Here is a 27764-nt window from a genome sequence, read left to right as displayed (position 1 = left end):
AGGAGAAGGAAGCAGAAGGGAGAGGAGGGGTGGGGAGGGGGGAGAGAAGGAGGAGAGGGGAGGAGGGAAGGGAGAGAAAGGGTGGAAGGGTAAGGGATGGGGAGAAGGGAGAGAAGGTTGGGGAGGAGGAAGGGAGGGGGAGGGAGAGAAGAGATGGGGAGGAGGAAGGGAAGGGAAAGGGAGAGAAGAGATGGGGAGGAGGAAGGGAAGGGGAAGGGAGAGGAGAGGAAGGGGAGTGGAGGGGGGCTGGAGGGAGGAGGGGGAGGGGAGAAGAAGGGGAGAAAGTTGCGGGGAGGTGCGGAGGAGGGAAGAGGGGCAGGGGAGGGGCGTCCGGGCATCTCCTTCCTCTTCCTTTGGCGCCCAGAGCGGGCTGTGCTGTCGCCTCCCGCCGGCAGGCAGGCCGTGGGTGGCGCAGGGTGTGAGCTGGCCGGCGCCCGGGGAGGTGAGAGGGGCTGCCCGGGGCTTCGCCGCCGTTGCGGGTGTTTGGGACGCCTCAGGGCCCCCCTCCTGCTCTTTCAGCTCCGCTGAGACCAGTTCCTGACCCTGCACGTTCTGTTCCGAGTGTTTGGAGCGACTTCTGCTCTCCTGCCGGGCTTCTGCCGGACAGACACGCCCCTCGGGCTTCCGAGGCTCCGTAGGGTCACGTGTGCCGTCACCCCGGACTCGCGGGGCGGCAGTCACTAGCCCCGTCGCGCGAGTCCTCCGACCGACTCCCGACGTGCGGCGACAGGAGGGTGACGGGCGAGCGCAGTCTGCAGAGGCCGAGGGAGACGGGGGGTGCCTCCGTCTGTGCGGAGGAGGCGGAGCCGGGTTGCGGCCTGGGGTCCCGGAGGCGGCGGAGGGCGGGCGGCGTCGGGAGGCGGTGAGCGCGCCACGCGGTGCTGCCTCCCCGGAGAGCGGAGGGGAGCACAGTGAGCTAATTCCGAGGAGGTAAAGGTACTGAGCCGGTTTGGGATGCGCTGGGGGAATCAGGTCGCCGCCCCGAAAAGCACCGGCTCCTGGCGCTGGGATCCCCCCTCTTTGGAAACCTGGCCGCCCTCACGGGCTGTGTGGTCCAAGGCAGGTGGCTCCATCGGTAAGGGGCTTGGACAAAGTCACTGACGGCCTTTTCACCTCTAAAACCCCGCTTGCAGCCACCAGTTCTGGTTCCGATTAATGGAGCAGCATAAAATACGCCCTACAGGACAGCTTTTAAATATGAGGAGCTAGCCAGCCTGTCCCCCGTACCTTCCTCTTCACGGAATAGCCCTGCTCTTTCAACCACTTTTTATGACCCGCTTTCCTGGTAACTGTCACCTGGGTGTATGTTTTTAAAAATAGGTACCTCAAAATACACGTGACACGTCAGACTAGTCTGATTATGGCACAGACCAAGAGGTTACAAACTCCTGTTATTGGGTGATACTGATTTAGCATTTTATTAATTCTTACTTTAATTACTTAGATACTGCTGCTCGTTTCAGCAGCACATATACTAAAATTGGAACGATACAGAGAAGATTGGCACGGCCCCTGCGCAAGGATGACACACAAATTCGTGGAGCATTTCATTACTTAAATACTCAGTCAGCCTTTAGTTCTCGTCTTCCCCTTGCCCACATGCTAATGTAGTTCTTTTTCTCGTTAAAATTTCATTGTGCTAAATGTACAGTTTACCATTTTAAACATCTTTAAAGTGTATACAGTTTAATGACTTTAAGTGTATTCTATTTCCAGAACTTTGTCATCTTCCCTTACCAGATTCTGTCCCCATTAGACAATAACTTCCCATTTCTCCTTCCCCCAAGACCCTGGCAACCATCATTCTGTCTCTATGAATTTGACTACTCTAGGGTACTGCATATAAGTGGAATTAATATAGGTCCTTTTTTTTTTTAAGATTTTATTTTTTTAAAGTAATCTTACACCCAATGTGGGGCTCGAACTCACAACCCTGAGATCAAGTGTCTTACGTTCCACCGACTGTGCCAGCCAGGCGCCACAATATTGGTCCTTTTAAAATCTGGCTTATTTCACTTAGCACGTTTTACAGGTTCACCCATATTGTAGCATGTATCAGTTACATTTTTTAAACGTTGAATAGCATTCCATTGTATGTATATATCACATTTTGTTTATCCATTCATCTACTGACGGACATTTGGGTTGTTTCCATCATTTAGCTATTGTGAATAATGCTATGAACGTGATACAAATATTGTTTGAGTTCCTGCTTTCAATTCTTTTTCTTTCTTCCTTCCTTCCTTCCTTCCTCCCTTCCCTCCTTCCACAGACAGAGACAGGGAGAGAGGGAACACGAGCAGGGGGAGTGGGAGAGGGAGAAGCAGGCTTCCTGCCAAGCAGGGAGCCCGATGCGGGGCTGGATCCCAGGACCCTGGGATCATGACCTGAGCTGAAGGCAGACGCTTAACGACTGAGCCACCCAGGCACCCCTCAAGATGATTATTTTAAAAACATTTTTGATGTATCACTGCAGGCTTCCCAGTCTCAACTTTCCTAGGAAAAGAAAGACAGCATTTAGTGACAAGTATCCAGAACAACTAGGCTTTACAAACTGGTGGAAATCTGGATCAATATTTACATAGTGCCACAAATTCTTATGTCCAAGGTAAGCTCCGGGTCAGTATAATTCTAGATTTTACAATTAAATGCCCTGAGTGATGTGCCTTGAAATCAGTGTGTGGGGAGATACTGATCCCCACTGTCTTCGGGCTGGCGAGGTGGATGGAACTTGGAGCAGCCAGAGCTCCCTTATCTGTCACCTTACCACCAGGAGTCCTGGACTCCCTGAAATATGGCCAAGGAAGGGCACTACCACCTGGTCACCCCCTCTGGCAGCAGCTGCTGAGTGTTCTGTTGCTCATCAAAGACAAGGAGCCATGGCGTTGCTGGAGCATCCGGTGTTTCAGGGACCTGAGGTGCTGCTAGCCATGCGCGTCATGGGGCCTGAAGAGTGGTCCAGGGCTCCTGGCAGGTGTAGCTCCAGACAGCCTGGCTTTCTGCTTCACGTATGTGGAATACTTCTGACCTTTGTGGTCAAAGCTAGGGGCAGGGTGACTGTTCTAAAAATGCATGTTCACATTCTGTGAATTCTAGCTTCATCATCTTGAAATATTTGATGTGATTTTAGTTTGATTAAAAATCCACATCATAAGAAATTTCACATTTGTCAATGAAAGGAGTTAGATTCTTTAAATTTAATTTCAGTCGTAAATTATTGAGATTTAATCCAAAGACCATAGATTCCCTCTAAGAGTATACAACTCTGGGTTTTTTAGTAGGTTCACAGTTGTACAGCCGCCACCACCTTCTATCCAGAATATTTTCATCACCTAAAAACGAAACTCTGTTAGCAGTCACTCTCCACTTCCTTCCTACCCTCAAGCCCTTGCAACTACTATCTACTTTCTCTCTCCATGGATTTGCCTGTTCTGGACATTTTATATAAACGGAGTCCTATATTATGTGTCTTTGAGTCTGGCTTCTTTCACTTAGCACACTTTTTAAGATTCATCTATGTTGTAGCAGGTGTCAGTGGTCCATTCCTTTTTATGGCTGCATAATATTTCACATATGAATATATTACATCTTTTTTATCCATTCATCAGTTGAATCATAAAATTTTAAATGATTATAAAAATGGTTTCAAGTTTTTTGTCACCTATTTGTACAAATAAATTTCTTGTAGAGGGTGATTATGAAGAATGTGAAGATGTTACTGCTAAAAAGTCTGCATCAGGAATTGTGTATAGGGTTTCAGCCTATTAGGAAAAAAAAGGTCATGTTCCCACAAGTAGGCTGTCTTTTGACATTCTGAAAATCATTTCTTGGAAGTGTTATACAAATTTAAAAGTTTCTATAAAACTTAGTATATGTTATTTTTCTTATCACAATTATATAAAGGATATGGAATGAATTTTTTTCTCTAAGTCTTATGTATACATTCCTAAGTCCTCTCAAATTTATTCCATTGTGCCATACAAAAAATATCTTTTTATGTGTGCCAGGATGTGAAAAATGTTAGACGGCACACCTTAGAGAAAGCCTCAGATTTTACTTAAAGATTTTAATTTTAGGGGTGCTTGGATGGCTCAGCCGAAGTGTCTGCCTTCAGCTCAGGTCATGATCTCGGGGTCCTGGGATGGAGCCCTGCGTCAGGCTCCCTGCTCAGTGGGGAGTCTGCTTCTCCTTCTCCCTCTGCCCCTCCCCTCTGCTTGTGCTCTGTCTCTCAAATAAATAACATCTTAAAAAAAGATTTTAATTTTATTATTTAATTTTTAAAAGATTTAATTTTTTAAAAACATTTTATTTATGTATTTGACAGAGAGATACAGTAAGAGAGGGAACACAAGCAGGGGGAGTGGGAGAGGGAGAAGCAGGCTTCCCATGGAGCAGGCAGCCCGATGCGGGGCTCGATTCCAGGACCCCGTGATCATGACCTGAGCCAAAGGCAGAAGTTTAATGCCACCCAGGCGCCACAAAAGATTTAATTTTTAAGTAATCTCAACACCCAACATGGGGCTCGAACTTACAACCCTGAGATCAAGAGTCACATGCTCTACCAACTGAGCCAGCCAGGTGCCCCAGAAAGCCTGATTTTAACGAGGATTCCTACTAGGAAGAAATGGCCACACTCATGGCTGTGTATATGGCTCACTGAGAAAGTTCACAAATTTATAATTTTGCAAAGTGATCCTACTTCCCTACAAAATTCATCCTTCATAAAATGTTCATGGCCGAAGTTCACAGTCTTGAGTGGTACAGGGTCTGTCTGGAGACCTGTGGGTCAGTTTTGTGGAGTCAACCTTCTCCCCCTAGCTTGCTTGCTTGCTTTTTTTAAAGATTTTATTTATTTTATTTATTTATTTATTTATTATTTAGGAGAGAGAACATGAGCGGAGGAAAGGGCAGACGAAGAGGGACAAGCAGACTTCCCGCTCAGCCGGGAGCCCCATGTGGGGCTCAATCCCAGGACTCAGATCATGACCTGAGCCAAAGTCAGACACTTAACCGAAGTAGACAGTTAACCGATTGAGCCATCCAGGTGCCCCTCCCCCTAGCTTTCTTGAGGTGTAATTAACCAAAATGTAAGATACTTAAAATGTACATCATGATGATTTGATATACAGATACATTTTGAAAGGGTGTCCCACCATCTATTTAATTAACACATCTATCAACTCACATATTTATCTCCCCCTGCTTTTTTTTGGTGAGAACATTTAAGTTCTACTCTCAGCAAATTTCTATCATACAACAGAGTATTATCAACTATAGTCACCATGTTATACACTAGACCCTTGAGCCAATCTTTTATTTTTTTATTTTTATTTTTATTTTTTTTAAAGATTTTATTTATTTGACAGAGAGAGACATAGTGAGAGAGGGAACACAAGCAGGGGGAGTGGGAGAGGGAGAAGCAGGCTTCCCGCTGAGCAGGGAGCCCGATGCAGGGCTCGATCCCATGACCCTGGGATCATGACCTGAGCCGAAGGCAGATGCTTAACGACTGAGCCACCCAGGTGCCCCTGAGCCAATCTTTTAATGGGCCAGATCTAATTCATTCATTTTTTTCCCCTCTATGACTGATAAGATCATCTTAAGTTTGAATCATGATTTTGTGACAGCAGTTAATACTCTGTATAAAATATATATATATTTTATTTTTTTAAAGATTTCATTTATTTATTTGATAGAGAGGGAGAGCATAGAGGGAGAGTGAGAAGGAGAAGCAGACTCCCTGCTGAGCAGAGAGCCTAATGTAGGACTCGATTCCCAGGACCTTAGATTATGACCTGAGCCGAAGGCAAACGCTTAACAGAGTCATCCAGGTGCGCCTAAAATATATATATATATATATATTTTTAAATTTTTTATTTTTTTTAAAGATTTTATTATTTATTTGACAGAGAGAGACACAGCGAGAGAGGGAACACAAGCAGGGGGAGTGGGAGAGGGAGAAGCAGTCTCCCCGCAGAGCAGGAAGCCCGATGCGGAGCTCGATCCCAGGACCCCGGGATCATGACCTGAGTCGAAGGCAGACGCTTAACCGAGTCACCCAGGTGCTCCTAAAATATATATTTTTAAAATACATATTTTTAAAGGGCGCCTGGGTGGCTCAGTTGGTTAAGCGACTGCCTTCGGCTCAGGTCATGATCCTGGAGTCCCGGGATCGAGTCCCGCATCGGGCTCCCTGCTCGGCAGGGAGTCTGCTTCTCCCTCTGACCCTCCTCCCTCTCGTGCTCTCTGTCTCTCATTCTCTCTCTCTCAAATAAATAAATAAATAAATCTTTAAAAAAATAAAATAAAATACATAAATTTTTAAATATTTATTTATTGAAGTAATCTCTACCCCTAATGTGGGGCTCAAATTCACAACCCCGAGGCCAAGGGTCACATGCTGTTCTAGCTGAGCCAGGCAGGCGCCCCTCTATAAAAAATATTTTGTAGAACAAAATGTTCTCACATTTAAAGCTATAAAGTCTAGATTTGAAAATCACACACACACACACCACATACTTTTCTATTGTTTTATAGTTTATTTTTAAAATGATGGTAATAAATGCTTTTCCCTTGTTGGGGAATGACATACCTATTTTCAGTGGCTAGAGCCTTAAAAAGTAACAGCATTTTGTCCAAACTGAACTTATATAATTGCACAAAAGTCATACAAAGCATTAATAAATGCTAACAAAGATTGCAGTTCTCTCAGATCCTCATGAAGCATACCCCAGGAGGCCTTGATTTCAGTGGGGATCTGAGCCCCAAGTTCCTCAGTGACACACGGGCAGAAGTAAGAAGAGCAGCCAGGAAGACCCATGTACTTTGTGACAATGGGCTTCTGCTCTAATTAAATGTTAGCATTTAATGATGTATCACCTTCTCATTATATTAGGAACATTAAACACTTCGGCTTGAATTATATTTTCCCAGGATTAAAACTTAATACTATCAGGTTAAGTTTTAGGTTACAGATCCCACCTCGGGAAACTAAAATTTAAAAAAATTAACCACACCATAAAAATCTCTTGCAAGCAGGGTCCTTTGCTGCCCCCATCCTGGGCCCTCACGTGGTTTCTAACACACATTCACACACAAATGAGCTCTATTATTGCTCATATGCCAGCTGAGGGATGGCGAACAGGGTCTAACTCAAATCCCAATTTTGTCTTATTGGTAGCAGTTAATGGAAACACAGCGTTACAAAGGACTCTGAGGTCACAGCTGGCCTGGCGGGGCAGTCCCTGTGCTGTCCTCGTGGTCTCTGACACGGACACAGGAGGAGGCTGGACTCCTGCGTCAGATCTGTAATCTTTCTATTATTAAGAAAGCTAAAGAGGATGCTGGTTATGTCAGCTTTGAAAAATATAACACAGTCCAATTTTTCCATTTTAATGAGTTACAATGTCTTCATGGGATTTTCTTAAACTTCATGGGATTAAACTTCATGGGATTTTCTTATTTTATGGATCTTAATCTCAAATTAAGATATAATGTCTATGGTAGGAGTTTTCCCTTTCTGACCTTACAAAGATAGTGAAAAAATAAGGGTGTTTTGAAAGAAGACCTAGAGAGAACTTTCATTCACCATGAGAAGTACCTTCCTGGCTTGGATATTATGGCTGTGGGAAGAGAGGGGTTTCTACTCCAGCAATTGCTACTACTGCATTTCAAATAACACAACAGTCTGTTTCCTGATTATGAGGAAAAACACAAATTTCTGAGATAAACACACAAAAGTAAGCAGCAGAGGCTATCGAGCTATGCTTCATTTACATGGCATCATTAATGACCTAACCATCTCTCTCCACCTGAGGGAGAAAAATCCCAGTGTAACATTTGAAGGACTTCTGAAGATTAAGGTTTCCATTAGGAGAGCCTGGTGCATATATAAAGTATTATACTTAGACATGGAGGAAATGCGGGGCTTGTCTGTGGTATGGCTAAGAACAAATGAGATTTCTGCCCTGTGCACCGCTATCTGCTCAACAAATCCTGAATATGTCAGACAGCCCTGAAACACTATGCCATCCATCTCTTGATGGTTCTGATAGTCTGAGGCAACGCTTAGCTACTGAGGTTAATCCGGGACTCAAAGGACAATGTACTTGGCTCGGGGATTAAAAGTCACCAGAAGAATTCTGCCACAGCCATTCTAAGCAGGACTCGTATCTGCAGAACTTGACTAGAGTCTCAGCAGAAGTCTGTTTTGTGTCCAGGTGTGCTGCTATACATAAAAGCCACCTAGACTTTTAGCTAGAAAGTTGAAGACCACAGAAAATGATTTATAGGAAGAAAAGGAAATTCCTTTTCTAGGATTGTAGATGAACTAAGGACACTCAATCCAAGGAAAGGGTTGTTGGGGCCACAGGAGCCCAGAGGGTGAGAAGCTAGAGTTATGGATTTATTTTCAGTCCCCTTCTTTTAGAAAGTAGCATGGGACTGAGAAGTTGGAGTGAGGTGGGGAGGACAGGCCCAGGGACAGGACTCCAGCTGCGTGGCCACCCATTCCCACAGCTGCTGAGCAAAGCCAGAGCACTCAAGGGCGAGTACTGGCAGGACAGCGTGTCTATCACTCTGCTTTATACCATTATCTTTGTCTCCTGATGAAGTTGCTGCTTGTCTGCTTTTGGCTCTGCACCTTGGGTTTTCCTGATAAGATGGGCAAACCTCTAGCACTGCAGGGAGTGTTAATCCCCTAGCTCGTTTCTTTCTTAAAATCCCTCGGATTTATGCTCTAACAAGCAGCATGTTTTGTACATCTTGGGCCCATATCCAGGTTTAAAGGAGGCGAGCACAGTAGTTCTATGACAGAAGCTCCTGAATAAACCATCTGCAATAATCTAGCCCCGTTCACTCTGCAAAGTGAGTTCTTGTATGAATGCAGCCAATGCTGTGTTGAGGGGAAATATGACTCCTTACTACTGCCCTTCCAGTGCTAATATCAGAGAAATAAAAGGATCATAGGATGTTTACAGGTACTGGGTGAGTTCCATATATTGCACTAGACACACTGTAGAATGATAACAGGAGCATCTCTCTGAAACCTGGGTGCCATTCCTCTGACGTCAACAGGGTAAGGAGAGGATCTACCCTTGGCCAGGGCAGCAGCTTCAAGGGTGTGCTATGAGGGTCAGTGCACTAAGAATCTACAAAGAAAGCATGGATACCTGAAAAAGGAATCTTCTTCAGATTGAGAACAGATGGACAGAGGTGTAGATATGCAGCAGATACATATATGCTTTTCTTTCTCTTCCATTTCTTCCTTCATCAAGCGCTAAACACTTTCCAGGCCACAAGCAACCAAATAGCAAGAAAAACTCAAAACTGTTTTGTTTAGTAGTTAGTGTTGCTAGAATCTGGATTGGAGCTGAATGGTGGGATTGCAGGACCCCAGTGCCCACAAGGGCTCATATGGTTCCAGTAGATATATAGGATCTGGAAGAGATGGATAGGAGTTATGGAAGATATGTATTGGCCACCCACAATTACTGACAGGTGGCTTTTAGTATACGCAGAAACATTGGTGGTTAGCTCAAAATATAAGCATCATGAACAGCATATGATATTAGGTAGATCTCAGCAAAAATGTAGAAAGGGAAAAAGTCGGAGAGAAGGAGAAAATTTTCTGTATGTTTAATTGTGTTAACTGGAATGCATGGACATATATAATCAAGATTTTTCTGTACATTTAAAAATTAAACCTGCCTTGGTCATTAATTGTACAGAGTTAATGTTACTAAAGTTGTAGTAACATACTGTTCAAAAATTCAATTTTCCAGATTTTTAGCTACTTAAATAAAGATCACATATGCAATTTCATACATTCTATACAGTTGCCACACTCCCAAATGGAACATGTGTAGAAACATACACGCAGAGACGCTCAGTCGGCAAACATGCACAGATGCAGACGTACACCCCCTCTAAACCTGAGAGGCACGTGGGCTGCAAAGAGGGTCAAGAGGCCCTGTTGCATATCTGTTCGATGTCATTCATCTCTTTGGGGCAATCTGCAGAAAGGATGAGAGGTAAATCCTGAGTCACCACTACATCATCTTCAATTCGTACACCAAGACCACGAAACTTCTCTGGGGCATCTCTGTCATCCTCTGGAATATAAATGCCTGAAAAGTAGAAAAAAGAATGTGCTATTCCTAAGTGGCAGTAACTGGATGATTTGGGACAAGCAAGCTAACCTCTCTGTGCTACAAATGATCTGTAAAACTGCGATCCTAAGAGTATCTACCTAGAACTGTGGATATTAAATGGGATAGTACATATATGTAAAAGTGTGTGGCACATCATGGTCAATAAATGTTGGCTGCTAAAACTATTGCTGTAATTGTTTTGTATACCAGACTACAGGCTCTATCATGATTCTGTCATATTCTGGTGGTTTAAGCAGGCCACTAAAGTTACTTATGAGTATGTCAACATATGCTGGGAACCAGTAGATTATATAAATGCATTCTTTCTCTGCCTAATCATCCCTTGGGAAAAGGGAACTGCTAAAATAGGGATATAAAATATTTTAAAATATATTGAAAAAAACCCACTTAGCCTGAACAACAAGCTGCAGAGATACTCAAAGAAGCCATAAATATAACTGATGCATATGATGCAGAATAAGAAATAGGAAGACTTTAAGGAACATTTGGAAAATTCTAAGAGCCCAAGGTACCCTTTCTAATCACAAAGTCAGACAAGAACATGTCTTTTCATATTTAAGAAACTGGAAACGTCCTCCATTATACTCACAGATGCTGCCCTGTGATAAAAAGAAAAAGATCAGCGAAGGAATATGTAGCCAAAGCCTAAGGAAGCACCCATGCACCAACCAGATTGGAATGAATAGTACATAAGGCCACAGATAGCAATGTAGGACTGGGTAGTATAACAAAGTCAGGTCCCAGCTATAATTTCTATAATTTAGAGAGGAAAACACTTGAAATCTACAGCTGAAATCCATTTTCGTAACAAAAACAGAGTATTTAAAAATTATTCTTTTAACATCAATCCTTACACTCCACTGTGACCACCACTTCTCTGCTGAATTCTGCCCACTGCCCAGGATCATCAAGCTGGGCAGCCATTAGATCACCACCTTTCTCTGAAGCTCAGGAAAAAGGAGTTAGATCCGAAGGAGAATAATGTGGACAGTTCAGTGCAGTTGGCAGAGTGAAACATGGTGAGTCTGAGTAGCTTTCTGCAGGGAAGCACCTGGGCCTCAGAGGTGTGAGCAGCCCACCACTGCACAGGAGACTAGTATAAATTGGCCCTGGCAAAGGCAGGGTATAAAAAAAGATTTATTTCTTAATATCTACTTATAAAAAGTATTCCCCATCTGTTTTTTATTGGAGAAGTCAAATTAAACAAATTGTGTGATGTTAAATAAGAAAGCTCAAGAAAAAAATCTAAAATAAAGTTCCCATCTACACTGAAGAAATCCGTTTTCCTGTCTCTCCTAATTTAACTATGTTGGTTCAGGTAAAAATAAACAACATTTACCTTTCTATCTGCTACTATTATGTGTCCCAAGGGATCAGAGGCTGCTAGCACCTGCCCTTACCTGGCTCCACCGTGATTACCATACCAGGCTGTAGAGGGAGGGAACGGGGCATGTCTGGAGTGTCATGGACATCCATCCCGAGGTAATGGCCAACATGATGAGGGCAGTATTTTCGAGCAGCCTGGAAAAGGTAATCACCACAGTGTTATTAGCGCAATGACGCCTTAAGGGGAAAGCTAAATATGCATAAGTCAGTGAGATATGTGTTAATACTTCCCGCACGTTTCTGCCATTTTGCGGTTTAACCTACCCTCGGGCTAATGCTCAAGAGACTTGATAAACTGCTACCTCTTGAATGCAATTCTACTGATGGCCTTTGAACTAATCCACATTTCCTTTCCCATTACTTAATATACTACACACATGCTGACTTGGGTAACCCCAGTAATGTCTACGGCAAATGAAAACCTCTTTTCTTGGGGGAGGGAGGATGATTATGTTAGAACAGTTCTCTTTTCAGTGTTCATAAGTCCTTGTCAGAAAGCCGGCTCTGGAGACCCTGAGGAACTCACGGCAACTTGTGGAGTAGGCACAGAACATCAAATTAACACAGTAATTATTAGGCATTTACCGGGTTGGATAGTCCTATCCGTTAATTAGATTTGTTGGCTTCAGCAGGAGGAATTTATAATGTCTTTCCTACTGATAAAAGAAACCTTGGCAGCCTAAACTTGGAGATGCGATGCCTTAATGGTCTGTTTGGCGTGGCCACCTGGGATCTTAATTTAAAGCTAAGGTTTTACATTCTTACTGAACATCATTACATTTTGGATGCAGATGAAATTCACTAAAGACATGGCCCTTGGGGATACTGTTCATCTCACCAATGTCACTGAAGCAACAAACACCCTCCCCCACGACTTCTATCTTTTCAAAATCGCCACAAAGGGATTGAGAGTTAACCTCTTCTCCTTTTTTTGTGTCCATTTCCACCCTGTCGGCACCAGACTTCATTTTCTGCAGATTGAGCTACTCATACAAGATGCAACGAACTAGAATGTGCTGCCATCTTCTGGGAGAAGTAAGTACTGACTCCTTTTGTTTTAATCCATGTTCACTCGATATCCCTCTTATAGACGAAGATCACAAAGACCATTTCTAAATCTAATTAGTTTTCCATAGGATAAAAACCCAGCAGCACATCAGGTGTTTTTGAGAGCCGGGGTCAAAAGAGGGGCAGTACCTTGAAGGCATTATTTCCCTTGATGTTCTTCACGATCCCCAACTCCTTTAGCTTCTGTGCGATCAGTGTGAGCATCAAGCTGTAGATGTTCTCCAAGCTTGTCCCAGGGGAGCAGAGGGTCAGACAGTCTCTCTGTATCTCTAGAACAGCTTCATAGAGTTCTGCCTGAGGTGCCGTGAACCTGGGGACAGGAAAACCAAATAACTCACATTTGGAATAATCTGATATTGCAGGACGTTTGCTTCTAAATTTGATTAGGAAAACTCCAAGGTGCTGATGATGGGGCATTGTTGATTACTACTACATCAGTACCAGTAAATCAGTACTGACAGGACCTTAACTGTGCCCTCAACACTCAACAAGAGGAGCAATAACTCTTCAAGCTGGGGCAGCAATAGTCTATCTCTCAAATGACCAGCAGCTATACATGAGGTGAGGCTAGCAGATACACTCAACCCAGCCATGAGTGCAATGGGAGGGCCAGATCAAGCTCACCCTTGGTCCATTCCATTTTTTTTTTTTTTACCATAAACAAACAAACAACAAACCAAAACAAAGGGATCCACTTCCTGTAGGTAAAGCAGATGTCATGAGATAAACTAGTAGATACTTTGGCTACTAGTAACATGTAGTTTCTAGGTGTCCTTAGAATAATAATTTCTTTAGCAGTCATGGGGAAAAATGAGAAAATATTAAGCTGGCATAGTATATGATACGGATTTTCTACACTGTTGATGGCAGTGCAAATTAGTATAGCCAATTAAATGAAGGGCCTTAATAATGATACTCATACTATTTGAACTTATAATTCTGCTCTAAGATTCCATCCTAAGAAAATACTTGAAATAAAAAAAAGCTGAATATATAAAAACATTGTTTTTTTTTATAATTATGACACACTCTAAATGTCCCCTAATAAGAATGGTTAAAATAACAATATAATTGAATAATGAACACCTTCATATCCATCTCCAGGTTCAGCCATTAGCAACACTGTTATATTTGTGTCATCTATAAATGTACCTATATTCCAAACCACCACAGTATTACTAAAGAGTTAAGTTTTTTTTCATGTAAATTTTATATATACTGAAGTACAGAAATCTGAGCTGTACAATTTTGACAAATGGATGTACTGATCCCAATAAAGCTGGGAACATTGAGCCCTAAATTTGGTTGAGTCTTTGCCAGTAGAAGCAGCCCTTCTACCCCCCAGCTAAGGAGATTCACTCTATTTTGACTGAGAACCTACAGGAACCTCCCATGAGGTAGTTGCCAGCAGATGGTTCTAGACCTATGATCAGATTCTACTCTCAGCAGGCCCTAAAAGGTTAGATATAAAGTGTGACCCACCAGGAGGTGCACTATAATCCAAACAAACAAAACAAAACAAAACAAAAACCGATGTGATTTTTCCTATTTACACAGACAAAAATCTAGGAATATGTGTGGGAATGTATATGAACACTGCAGGATAATGATAGAAGGAACATAAAGTTGGATAAGGCTGAATGTATTGATATAAGTCCATTAAGCAGAGATTCTGGATTCAGTGTTGCAGCTCCAGGGTCAAATAAGGCTCTAACAGTCTATTTGGTTGGTTGGCTGAAACACACACTAAAAGGTAACCTACACTAAATGAATTCAAATGCCAGAACTATCTTGCTATACTAGAGAAGGAATTCCCACATCTGCAACATCTATTTTTTGCTTGAGTTTCTAGCCTGCTGGCCTACCTCACAAAATGCAGACATGCCAGCCCCAACTGCATGAGCCAATTCCTTAAAAAGCAATCAACCAACCTACCTACACATATACCCACATACATAATATATCCTAGTGGTTCTGTTTCTCTGGAGAACTCTGACTGATCCAGATCCATATTCCCATCATGACACAGAAAGTTTCCTCACTGTTATTCTAATCAGTATTCCCACACCCAGAGGCAAAGGCTGTTCTGATTATTTTATATTTTTATTTTTTTAAAAGATTTATTTGAGAGAGAGAGATTTGAGAGAGCATGAGAGGACTTCTGATTATTTTCACCTTAGTTTTCTATCATAATGGAATCATACAATATATACTCTTTTGTGTTAAGCTTTCTTCACTGAGTACAATGTCTGTATGATCCATTATGGTGTTGGTTCAATCAGTAGTTTGTTGCTTTTTATTGCTAAGTGATATTCTACTGTATGAATAAACCACAACTTGTGTATTCAGTCTCCTGTTGATGGACATTTAGGTTGTTTCCAGTTTTGGGCTACTGTGAATAAAGCTGTTCTGAGTATTCTTGTACAAGTCTTTTTGTGGACACATTTTCATTTCTCTTTGATCAATATCCAGAAGTGGGTTTGTTAGGCCAAGGAATCAGTGTTTGTTTCTAATAAGAAACTAGCAAATTTTTTCCCAAAGTAACTGTAGCATTTTATGTCACCACGAGCAATGTCTGAGAGTTCCAGTTGCACTGCATCATTGCCAACACTTGATATGCTTGGTCTTTCTAAGTTTAGCCATTCTAGTGCATATGCAGAGGCTTAATTTGCATTTGCTCTGTGACTAACAATAAGGACTACCCATAGTTGTTCACATTACCTTATTATCCTTTATTTATTTTTTAAGTAGGTTCCAAGCCCAGCGTGGAGCCCAAGATGGGGCTTGAACTCACAACCCTGAGATCAAGACCTGAGCTGAGATCAAGAGTTGGATGCTTAACCAACTGAGCCACCCAGGCACCCCTACCTTATTATCCTTTTGGTATCTGTAAGACTTATAGTGATATACCCTTTCATTCCTGATTATGGTAATTTGTCTTCTCTTTTTTTTATCTTGCAAGGGAGTTTATCAATTTTATTAATCTATTTAGGGAACAACCATTTGGCTTTGTTAATTTTCTCTACTCATTATCTTTTTCCTATTTCATTGATATTTTGGTCTTATCTTGTTTCCTTCCTCCTGCTTACTCTGGTTTTAATTTGCTCATCTTTTTAATAGCTTTCTAAGGTGGAAGTTTACATTATTGATTTCAAACCTTTCTTTTAATGTAAGCATTTAAAGCTACATATAAATTTCTGCTGTAGCTCTATGTGACACATTTTGATATATAGTATTTTTATTATCACTGATTTGAAGTACTTTGTGGTTTCTTCCCTTTCCCTTGTGGTTTCTTCTTTGACCCACTGGTTACTTAAAATATATTCACTAATTTCCAAACATTTGGAGATTTAAAAATATCGTATTATTATGACATTCTAATTTAATTCCATTGTAGTCAGAGAACACATTTTATAAGACTTCAGTCTTCTGAAACTCATTAAGACTTATTTTATGGTCCAGCAAATGGTTTTGGTGATGTTCCATAAGTATTTGAAAAGAGTGTGTATTCTGCAGTTGTTGGGAATAGTGTTCTACAAATGTCAATGTAATTAAGGTGGTTAATAATGTCATTCACAGGGGCGCCTGGGTGGCTCAGTCGTTAAGCGTCTGCCTTCGGCTCAGGTCATGATCCCAGGATCCTGGGATCGAGCCCCGCATCAGGCTCCCTGCTCAGCGGGAAGCCTGCTTCTCCCTCTCCCACTCCCCCTGCTTGTGTTCCCTCTCTCGCTGTGTCTCTCTGTCAAATAAATAAAATCTTAAAAACAAAACAAAACAATGTCATTCACATCTATAAGTTGATGTCTTTCAGCACACTTGGGAAGTTTTTGGCCATTATTTCTTCAAAGGTTTTTTCTGCTCTGTTCTCTCTTCAATTTCTGAGTCTCCAATTAGATGTATGTTAATTTGCTTGAAAATGTCTCAGAAGTCTCTGAGGTTTTCTTCATTCTTCTACAATATATTTCTGTTCTTCAGACATAATTTCTTTTTTTTTTTAAGATTTTATTTATTTATTTGACAGAGAGAGACACAGCGAGAGAGGGAACACAAGCAGGGGGAGTGGGAGAGGGAGAAGCAGGCTTCCCACGGAGCGGGAGCCCGATGCAGGGCTCGATCCCAGGACCCTGGGATCATGACCGGAGCTGAAGGCAGACACTCAACGACCGAGCCACCCAGGTGCCCCCAGACCAGATAATTTCTATTTCTCTTCTAGTTCACTTGCCTTCTGCCTCCAATCTGCTGTAAGGTCCATCTAGTGAATTTTCCATTTCAGTTATTATACTTTTCAGCTTTACAGATACAGAAAGCCACACAAATATATACCTTAAGAAATTAGTGTAAGGTTGACTAGTCAGATAAAAGATGGAACTTGGCCAATTATCACAGAAGTCCCTTCTATGTGCTTCATAACTATTACAATTCTCTCAGTATGTACCATTATCCTAACTTTCACAGCTATCATTTCCTTGTGGTTTTTTATATTTACTTATTTATTTTTAAAAGATCTTATTTTTAAGTAATCTCTACAACCAATGTGGGGCTTGAACTCATGACCCCGAGATAAGAATTGGATGCTCTTCTGACTGAGCCAACCAGGTGCCCCACCTTGTGATTTTTTATTTCTATGTACTTGTTTCTCATTTTTATTGATATAATTTGTATATCATAAAATTCACCCATTTTAAAAAGTGTACAGTTCAATGGTTTTATATTTTCACAAATATGCTTATGCAACCATCATCACTATCTAATTCCAGAATATTTTCATGCAACCCTCCTCACCCCCATATCCATTAGCAGTCACTCCCCATTTCTTGTATAAAAAAATGCTTTATAACCCAAATATGCATCCCAGGACAATTTTCTTCCTGCTTATTTTAAACAAATTTGATATGCCTTTTAAGTCTCTTTTAGTCGACAGGTTCCTTTTTCTATCCTTTTTCATTTCCTTGTATGTGTTAAAGAATCCAGACTGTTTGACAAACAGGGTTTATCACAGTCTAGATTTTGCTAATTGCATTACGGAATGAAAGTCTGTATCTCCCCAAAATTCATATGTTGAAGTCCTAACCATTAGTGTGGCTGTATTTAGAGATGAGGCCTCTAAAGGAAGTAACTAAGGTTATATGAGATCATAAGGGTGGGGCCCTGCTCTGATAGAATTAGTGTCCTTATAAGGCACCATAGAGCTTGCTTTCTCTCCCTCTGTCTCTTCGTGTAGAAGAGGTCACGTGAGCACACAGCAAGACGGCAGCTGCTTACAGGCCAAGAGAAGGGGCGTCAGGAGGAAACCTGCCTTGCCAGCACCCTGATCTTGAACTTCCCAGCCTTCAGAACTGTTGTTTAAAACACCCAGTCTGTTGTATTTTGTTATGGCAACCTGAGCTGACGAATACACATCCCCTAGGTGTAGTTCAACATATTCCATTGTCTTTCTTATTTCTTACAAATTGGCAGCTGGATCCCAAGAATGAATCGGACTCAGGTTCAATCCCTTCGGCAAGGCTGGCTATATGTAGTACTTGGCAAAATTACAGGAGGCACATGATACCTGATTGCCTCTTTTTGTGATCTTAGCAGCCACGGATCCTTAAGTGCTTATATCTATACATTAATGGGTGTTGCAAAATGGTAATAATTTTAATTCTATAATTTCCTTTTCATTCATTTCATGGAATATTTTTAAAGAGATATTTCCTCTAATCTATTTGGTTATCTAGTGACAGAGTTTATACATAAAAGGTAGGATGAATACTTGATTCTTTTATTTACCACTTTAAAAAAAATTTTTTTTTAAAGATTTTATTCATCCATTTGTCAGAGAGAAAGCACAAGCAGGGGGAGCGGCAGGCAGAGGGAGAAGCAGGCTCCCCACTGAGCAAGGAAGGAGCCTGATGTGGGACTCGATCCTGGGACCCTGGGATCATGACCTGAGCTGAAGGCAGATGCCCAACCGACTGAGCCATCCAGGCACCCCTATTTACCACTTTTCAAAATAATGAATTGATTCCCATCATCCTCTGAAGATGAACAATTTTTTAAAAATTACTATTATAAAAAAGTTATCATTATGAACTCATGAATTTGAATTTATTTGATGGGTTTAAGTTATTACCATTATCAAAGCTCAAAGTTTCCTATCTTCGATCTGTGGGACCTCTTCAAGTTGGTTCCTGAGTCTTTTTGACAGGATGCTACTGGTTTTTGCTCATTTCCTTGCTACCTGGTATTCTTTTTTTTTTTTTTAAAGATTTTATTTGTTTGACAGAGAGAGAGACACAGTGAGAGAGGGAACACAAGCAGGGGGAGTGGGAGAGGGAGAAGCAGGCCTCCTGCAGAGCAGGGAGCCCGATGCGGGGCTTGATTCCAGGACTCTGGGATCACGACCCGAGCCGAAGGCAGATGCCCAATGACTGAGCCACCCAGGTGCCCCTGCTATCTGGTATTCTAAGATGTTCCAGGCTTCATCTTATAAATTTCCTGATCCAGACCTGGAGTCAGCCAACTCTCCAAGAAGCTCTCATTTATTTTAGGGAAAAATTGTATTTCAAGATCATAATCAGGGCACTGGTGATACTCATTGCTACTAAGTTGGTCATAGTTTCTAGCCTTCTTGGTGGACAGAAAAGGGAAGGGGAAAAATCATATAAAGAAAAAAAATCATTTGAGTTCATACTGATACTTCAATTAAAATTTGAGACGATAGAGCTTTTATGTAACCTCTCTATATTTCATTTACTTTTTTTCGTCCATACCATGCATCCTGGTTTTCAAGGGCACAAGGAAGAAGAATTAAAATTATCTCTTACTCTTTTGTTTGTATTTATTTATTTATTTTCATTGCTTGTTTATTTAAGTAATCTCTACACCCAGCATGGGCTTGAACTCATGACTCTGAGATCACGAGTTGTATGCTCTTCTGACTGAGCCAGCCAGGTGCCGCTCTTATTCTGTTTTAACCCCCTACCACAGACACACACACCAATTTCAGAATAACAATACAGATATTATAACAAATATAACTGCTGGAAATACTGAGGTTTTTTTTTTTCCCATATGCTCCTCCCATTCTCCATTTAAAAAAATGTTGTACTACTCTACATGATCAGAGCATACAGCTATTACTACAACGCTCTCTTCCTCTTAGATTCACTTAGTCTTAGTTCTACAGTGAACTGTTTCTCATGTTCACCAGCAATCCTTATGTCAATGTCTCTAGTCACTTTGGTCAACTGAAGCTCATGCTCTAGCGCAGTACTGACCAATAAACCTTCCTGTGCTGATGTGTTTTCCTGTGTATCTGTTGTCCAATATGGTACCCACTAGCAACATGTGCTAAATGTGGCCAGTTCAAGTAAAAAACTAGTGTAAATTTGATTTGATATTAACTTAAATGTAAGTAGTCCCATGGGACTGGTAACTAGGTGTCATATTGGATCACATAGCTCTAGCTCTAGCAGATTCCTCATGGGAGGAAGCCTTAAGTTTCTACATAACAATCTGTGCCCTTTAGAGCTGAAAGTTGCTTTTGCTGCATATAAAGTCTTTGGCTTACACTTTTGTTCTTTGAGTATCTCTAATATGTTACTCTATTTTCTACTTGTATAAAGCATTGCTTTTGAAAGTCTGATAATCTAATTTCCTTTCCTTTATAAATCACATGTTCTTTTTTTCTGGATCCCAAAGGAATTTTTCTTGTAGGTTCAGAATTTTACTAGAATATGTCTTGGTGTTGCTTTTTCTGGGCTGATATTCTCAGGTACATGATGTGCTCTTTCAAAAGTAGTTCCAAAATTTTTTTCATTTCAGGAAAATTTTATTGAATTATAGTTTTTAGGATATGTTCTGTTTCCACGCTTTCGTTTTCTTCTTCAGAGCTTCCTTTATGTGTATGTTCTAACTTCTTTGCTTATTTTAAATATTTGTCATTTTCCCTGTAATCTTTTTTCTCTTTATTTCATTTTGATTTTTAAATTTTTCTTCCCTCTCATCCTTCCTATTTGTTGTTAAGGCTTTATTGTGCTTCATTGTTAGTGTGTACCTTTCAACCCAGTCTTTTTTCTGGTATGATTTTTTATTTTATTTCTAGTTCTTTCCTGAGTATTGTCACTTTGTTTCTGAATTTTCCAGTTTTGATTTGTGTTGTTCTTTCATGTCTTGAATGATGTGCTTAAAAAATTCTAGCTTGCTTTAACATAGTAGGTCACTGTTTTGATCTCTTTTGTAGCCATGTCTTTCCAGTATGCTTCCATTATCAGTAGGGATGTTGATGTTATGTGCTCCTTATTCCTTTTTTTGCTTTTAATTAACTTTGTATGAGATTAACCAAGACACTTTTTTGTTGCTTATTTTATGTAAAATTAATTTTCCTAAACTTTTAGAATGAGGCAGGCTTTAGTAAAGATTTTTTAACATCACAGAGCTTACTCTCCTATTGTTTTGGTGTAGTGGTAAACAATATGGCAGCTTGCTTTCAATTCCTCTCCCCCTCTCTGATTTGGGTATTTCAATTCCTTCCTCTCTCTTGTCCTTAACCTGCTTACTTTCGATTCTACTTCCAGCAGTTTCTTCTTAGAAGGGAGCATAGCACCCTCAAACTTCCTCAGGCCTCTGGAGTGACAAATCTTTCCCATTTTCAGTTTCTGTTCTCAAATTGGCTCACCATTCTTTCCAGTGAATAGCTGTTGGTTATCTGTGAGTTCCTTTGTTCCCAGGTACGTCAGATAGCTTCCTCTACTACCGCTGCCTCCTTCTTTCTTCCACACAGATACTGATACCATCCAGGCCTTGTAGTTGTGCAGTATATTCATAACTTTGCATTTTACAGTTTAAGTGATATCCTATCACCCAGTGTTTGGTTTTGTTACTTAGTAGCTCTATTATTATTTGCCAATTTGGAGAGAGCAAAAAACTATGCTTTTGCTACCATCTCCCCAGAATCTCTGGTTATTTCTTACTGAGACTCTCCATTGGTTCACTCATTGTACTTATATATGTTCCTTTAACTCTGTGAACATATCTATAATAGCTGCTTTAAAGTCCTTGTCTACTAAGTGAAATCTTAGGGTTATTCAGGATCTGCTTTTATTGACTATTTTTCTTGATTATGGGTCATTTTCTGATTCTTCTCATGTCTAGTGATTTTTTTTTTTAACTGAAAACTGGATTACTTTTGTAATCAGAAAATAAAAACTCCAAATTATTTTATTTATTTATTTTTAAAGATTTTATTTTTAAGTAATCTCTACACCCAACATGGGGCCTGAACCCCAAGCTCAAGATCAAGAGTCACATGCTCCACTGACTGAGCCAGCCAGGCACCCCTCAAATTTACTTTTTTAAATGTGAATGTGTGTGTGTTAACTAGGTGTGTCTAGAAGACTGATCCTATGATCTGGTGAATAAAACAGTCTTAGAAAGTAATCAGGAGTTTTGCAAAGGCAATTAACCTGAGCTAGAAGGGACCTGTATATTTTTCAGTCATTTATTCCTAATATACCCATATTCCAACTCATACTCCTAAGAAGCAATGGGATCTGTAAAAGTCCTACCTGCCATTGACAGGCCAGGTACGGGTTATGTCACTCACATAGCAAGAAGACTCACAACCTCCATCCAGCAGCACCATTTCCCCATCCTGCAACAAAAGTATGATATGTCAAAGTAGGTGACCTTATGACTGTCAGTTGTTTTTTCTAATTTAAACTCTGTGTCTTTCATTTTATATATATATTTAAAAAGCTAACTTAAAGGAGACTAATCTTCTCTGGTTCCTTCTTATAAGAAACAGCATCTCAATTTTTCAAATGAATTCACATGACTCAAGAAAGTGGCTGTTGCACAGTAATGCATAGGCCCACACTGGAACCACACTGCTTAGGTCTGAATTACTAGGTGTAAATAGCACATCATAAATGGTATCATTATCACCATTATGTTTAAAATTCCTATACAAGTTGGTATCCAGGGCCTTATTCAAATATGATTACCCTTAACCATTTAACTTTAGAATATCATTTCCCCTTTTGCTCCCCATCACAATACATGTGGGGAAAGAAAAACACTTTAGGTTTATCTCTCTCTTATTACTTGTCATATTATATTGAAACTACCTATTTATGTCCTTGAAGACAGGGTACATCTTATTTATGTATAAATAAACACACAATTTGGCATGTAGTAGAATAATGGTTCAATGGGTATATATATTTAATAATGGCAACTTTGACGAATGGATGTGGATTTTGTTTCTGGCAAAATGACAGAATACACTTCTTGTTAGAAAACAACTAGATCCTGGATACAGATATATTTTACGAAAGGTTGACATTACATAATGTAAAAGAGGTCTTAAGGACTTTTTCTCTCTTGAAAAAAGATACCCCAGAACTGAAACTAGAGCTGAGAGTAGTGATAAGGTAAGTGGTACAGTATACATATAAAAGGAGATGTTGCCCTGAGGTCCTGCAGCAAAAAGTGGGGATAATGAGCCAGCGATTCTCACATTAATCCAGGATTCCCATAGGAGATACAAGAGTCCCAGGTCATTAGGACCACTTATCTTTTGGCAAAAGCATATTCAAACAAGTTCTGGAGGAAATTTCCCTCAAATCTGGGCTGGCATGATTTCCAAAAAATAACATCAAGTAAATAAACGTGAGCTCACAACCAAAGGTCGTCAAGCACACAAGGTAGGTCACTGTACGTGAGAGTCAGCAGGAACAACATATACCAAATTTAGATCTTCCAGGACTTCAGGTAAGGGAATGATTAGATACAGAATAGCTATCATGAAATGTTTAAAGGGATAAGGAACAGAACCACAAAGATAAGTTGAAAATTCAATTGAAAAGAACTATGCTGATTTGAAAGGAACCAGAAAGAAAGAAAAAACAACTTCTGAAGTCAATCTCTCAGTGGATGGCTGAAGAAGCAGATTAGATAACCAAAGGGAAACTGGCTTCCTGGAAGACAGACATACCCAAGTCCCCTAGAATATGACAGAGAGAGACAAGGCAAATGTAAACACGAAAGTTAGCTTGCTGGAAACAGAAAAAGGTCTAACACACATCTACCTGAAGTTGCTGAAGGAGTGAACAGAATGTAGGAGAGACGTATCTACACCAAGGTCTGAGAATTTCCGAGAACTGATGAAGACACGAATGCAGATTCGAGAGGGGGAAGGTATCATAACGATTGTATGTAAAAATAAATCTACTCTTAGACACACAATAAAACTGAAAAATACCAAAGGAAAAGAAAACTTTTTTTTAATTTTTTTAATTTTTTATTTTTTTAAAAGATTTTATTTATTTGAGAGAGAGAGAATGAAAGAGAGAGCACATGAGAGGGGGGAGGGTCAGAGGGAGAAGCAGACTCCCTGCTGAGCAGGGAGCCCGATGCGGGACTCGATCCAGGGACTCCAGGATCGTGACCTGAGCCGAAGGCAGTCGCTTAACCAACTGAGCCACCCAGGCGCCCAAGAAAACTTTTTTTAAAAAAATTATTATTTATTTATTTATTCAGTTTTTAGAGAGAGCACATATATGTGCAAGTGGTGGGGGAAGGGGCAGAGGGAGAGAGAGAATCTTAAGCAGACTCCACATTGAGCACTGAGCCCACGATGGGGCTAGATCTCAGGACTCTGAGATCATGACCTGAGCTGAAATCAAGAGTTGGATGCCACCCAGGCGCCCTCCCCAAAGGAAAAGAAATCTTAAAGTAGTCAAAGCAAAGAGATTTCCCATAAGGAATGATAATTAGTATTTTTGTTTGTTTTTATTTTTTTTAAAGATTTTTTTTATTTATTTGAGAGTGAGCGGGGCGGGGGGGGGGGGGCGCGGGAGAGCCCATGAGCACAAGCACAAGCAGGGGGAGGGGCAGAGGGAGAAGCAGATTCCCTGCTGAGTAGGGAGCGTGATGCCAGGCTGGATCCCAGGACTCTGGGATCATGACTTGAGCCGAAGGGAGATGCTTAACTGACTGAGCCACCCAGAAGCCCCTCGTTTGTTTGGTTTTAATCTGCAACACTGAAAGTCAGAAGAAACGGGAATGATATACTAAAGATGATGATTGAAAAGAATCTAGGATAGTTTCCTTGGCATAGCCATCATCAAGAATTGAGAATGAAATAAAGATATTTTGACTAAAGAAAAATAGAAAATTTTATCAGCCACAGACCTTCATCTAAAGGGTTTTCTTCAGGTTGAAGGAAGCTGATCCCAGGAGGGCCATCTAAGATGTAAGAGGGAAAGGTGAACATGCATGTAAATCTAAACAAACTGTCAGAAGGGCTCTGTCTTGGCCTCTTGCTGAGAGTGCCATATACCTGTGGTTAGAGGCAGAAGCACAGGGCAGCCTGTTCTGACGACATTTCTATCAGATGCCTACTACTGAGTCCACACTAGAGCTCTCCCAGATGCCCCAACGGTACCCTGCATTTCTCACAGCTTGTTGAGGACCTTGCCCACAGACTTCACCAGAAAAAGCCCTTGTAAGCTTTTGGATAACCAAAGCAAGACTATGACCTAGAAGTTCTCAACTTATATTCTCTCGGGCCAATTTATCTAATAATGGGAATACTTTTCTCTCCTTGGATGGCTACACTGGAGCTTATTCTCCAGTTTTTTAAGAATGGGCAATATATTATTTAGGAATAGACACACTGATGGTAAAATTATGAAGAAAAACAACAAAAATGATTAAAACAAAAGATGGTAAGAGACAGAAAGGGGAATGTGCTTGAGCTTGCCCAGGGGACTACTAATGTTCTTCTCATCCTAGATGATAGATATATGGTTATTCATTCAATTATTTTTAAACAGTACATTATATTTATTGTTTTTAATATATGATACATTTAACAACTTAGGAAAACCTTGGAGAATATAATCAAAGTGAGAAATTTATCCTTAGACACTTAAGAGTAAAAAAAGAAGAAAGGATGAAAATTAATGAGTTTAGCATCTAATTTAAGAAGCCAGAAAAAGAACAAGAGAATAAGCACAAAAAATAGAAGGGTGAAATTAATAAAGGCAAGGACCCAGTGTAATGAAATAATAAACAAAGATAAAATAATATTAATGATGTGGAAAGTTGGGTTTTACAAGAATAATAAAACCCAGTGAATCTCTGGTGAGATTTCTTTTTTTGGCCAAAGTTTTTGAGATTTAATGTGTATGCACAGTAAATGCACAGATCTTAAGTATACACAGTTAGGTCAGTTTTGTCAAATGCCCTCAGGCCCCTTCCCAGTCAATATCCCCATAAGAAGCAACCAATGATCTGATTTCTATCATCATAGATTAGTTTTGCCCATTTTAGAACTTCATATAGATGGAATCATATAGTTTATAATTTTTGTGTCTGGTTTATTCACTCAGCATAATGCTTTGAGATCATTCACTGGTAGTACAGTGGTTTGTTCCATTTTATTTGAAGAATACACCACATGGCAATTTCCTTATCTAATATCCTGGTGATGGATACTTGGTCTATTGGTAGTGAACTTGCTATGAACATTCCTGTACAAGGCAATTTGTGAATCTATGTTTTAATTTTTCTTGAAAAATACCTATAAATGGAATTGCTAGTGCACAGGGTAAATGTATGTTTACTTTTTAAAAAAAGAGAAAAGGCATCAGCTTCAGGCTGTCCTTTCCCCTGCAGCCTCTGCTCTGGCGGGAGTACCCCGGCCAAGCTCCAGAAACGTGTGGAGGGGACGGCCGTGGGCTTTGGACAGAGGAAACCCCAGGATGACTTGAAAGTAGGGCATCCTGAAGAGAGAAAATTAGTGGCTGGTGAGCAGTCTGTGTGGCATTCTCAGATGCCTTGACCTGAGTGAGAAATCTGCCTCCATCAGGACCTCAGATGTCTGACAGCCCTATGTGACACCAGGATGAGATATTCCTGTAAATATACTGCAGGTCACGTGGCATTCTACAACACTGACAACATTTACTGCATGTTGATGATGTGCCGAAATCGGTAAACTCATTCCACGTATCTTAATCCTCTCAACAGGCCTACAAGGTACTGCTGTTATTTGCCCAAGGTCACACAGTGGGTTCACGAACTACCGTGGTGTTCAATTAATCTAGCTCCAAAGCTAGTGCTTGATTTGGAACTTTTAAGTATGGTGCCCCCAGGTCTTTCCAACTAATTCTAATAACTAAGTGCTTGCCTTCTTCAATCAAAAAAAAAAAAAAAAAGAAAGAAAGAAAAAAGGCAAAAATATATCAAGAATGTAAAAAGGTACATAAATTATAATTATAAAAAATTAAAAGGTAGACGATGCTGAGTAATTTTTTTTTTTTTTAAAGATTTTATTTATTTATTTGGCAGAGAGAGACACAGCGAGAGAGGGAACACAAGCAGGGGGAGTGGGAGAGGGAGAAGCAGGCTTCCCGCCGAGCAGGGAGCCCGATGTGGGGCTCGATCCCAGGACTCTGGGATCATGACCTGAGCCGAAGGCAGACGCTTAACGACTGAGCCACCCAGGCGCCCTGGTGCTGAGTAATTTTTAAAATTTAGATAAAATGGTAGAAAAATATAACCTACCAAATTGTCTCAGGAAAAGTGAAGTATAAATTGATATAATCACTTTGGAAATGTTTGGTATTTTCTACTAAAGTGCAAATATGCATACCTATGGCCCATCAATTCCATTCTTATGTGTCCCTTAGACAAATTTGATAATATGTATACTAGGAATAACATATAAGAATGTTCACAGAACATTGTTTATAATGGTAAAAACTTAGAAACTATATAAATGGCCACCTATGGATATTTATTTATCACACTAATAAATTAAAACTGAGAAAGCTTTACAGTATTTGCTGATTTGTTTAAAAATAACAATAATTACATATTAAGATAAATAACATTTTTAATGAAAAGTATTTTTCTAAATAAAAATATGCAGTTAGAAATGTGGCATTGTTACATAGTTTTACAAATCTCTTTGTCTAGCATAACAGAAAACAGAATCTCATATCTACTTCTCCCCCTTCAATCTGGTGTGATATTGCAGGTCATAAAGCTGCTGGGTTACTTCCTTGTACACTTGAGAGAATGAGAGTGGAAAAGACAAATAATGTCTGGGTAGTCTTATAAAAATGTATTTAACCTCACAGA

The 27764-nt window shown here is 40.4% G+C and overlaps 1 protein-coding gene and 1 non-coding gene across 4 annotated transcripts in view; one reads left to right on the top strand and one right to left on the bottom strand.

The window, feature by feature from the left end:
• Positions 1-1450: 1450 nt before the first annotated feature.
• Positions 1451-1557, top strand: LOC116640151. The gene has a single exon (XR_004300978.1). It is a non-coding gene; the product is annotated as a U6 spliceosomal RNA (small nuclear RNA).
• Positions 1558-6530: 4973 nt separating this feature from the next.
• Positions 6531-27764, bottom strand: part of XPNPEP3 (X-prolyl aminopeptidase 3) — a 72679-nt gene continuing 51445 nt past the window's right edge. For all 3 annotated transcript variants that reach the window (XM_032416207.1, XM_032416208.1, XM_032416209.1), the window contains 4 exons: positions 22178-22263; positions 12756-12936; positions 11573-11693; positions 6531-10127 (listed from right to left, as the gene is read on the bottom strand). In XM_032416207.1, coding sequence (XP_032272098.1) covers positions 9961-10127; positions 11573-11693; positions 12756-12936; positions 22178-22263 — 555 coding nt within the window. In that variant the 3' untranslated portion in view covers positions 6531-9960. The remainder of the gene's footprint in view (positions 10128-11572; positions 11694-12755; positions 12937-22177; positions 22264-27764) is intronic.

The sequence above is a fragment of the Phoca vitulina genome, unplaced genomic scaffold (genome assembly GCF_004348235.1).
Source record: "Phoca vitulina isolate PV1807 unplaced genomic scaffold, GSC_HSeal_1.0 scaffold19, whole genome shotgun sequence".
Classification (NCBI taxonomy): Eukaryota; Metazoa; Chordata; class Mammalia; order Carnivora; family Phocidae; genus Phoca; species Phoca vitulina.
This window is presented reverse-complemented; position numbering and strand designations above follow the sequence as displayed.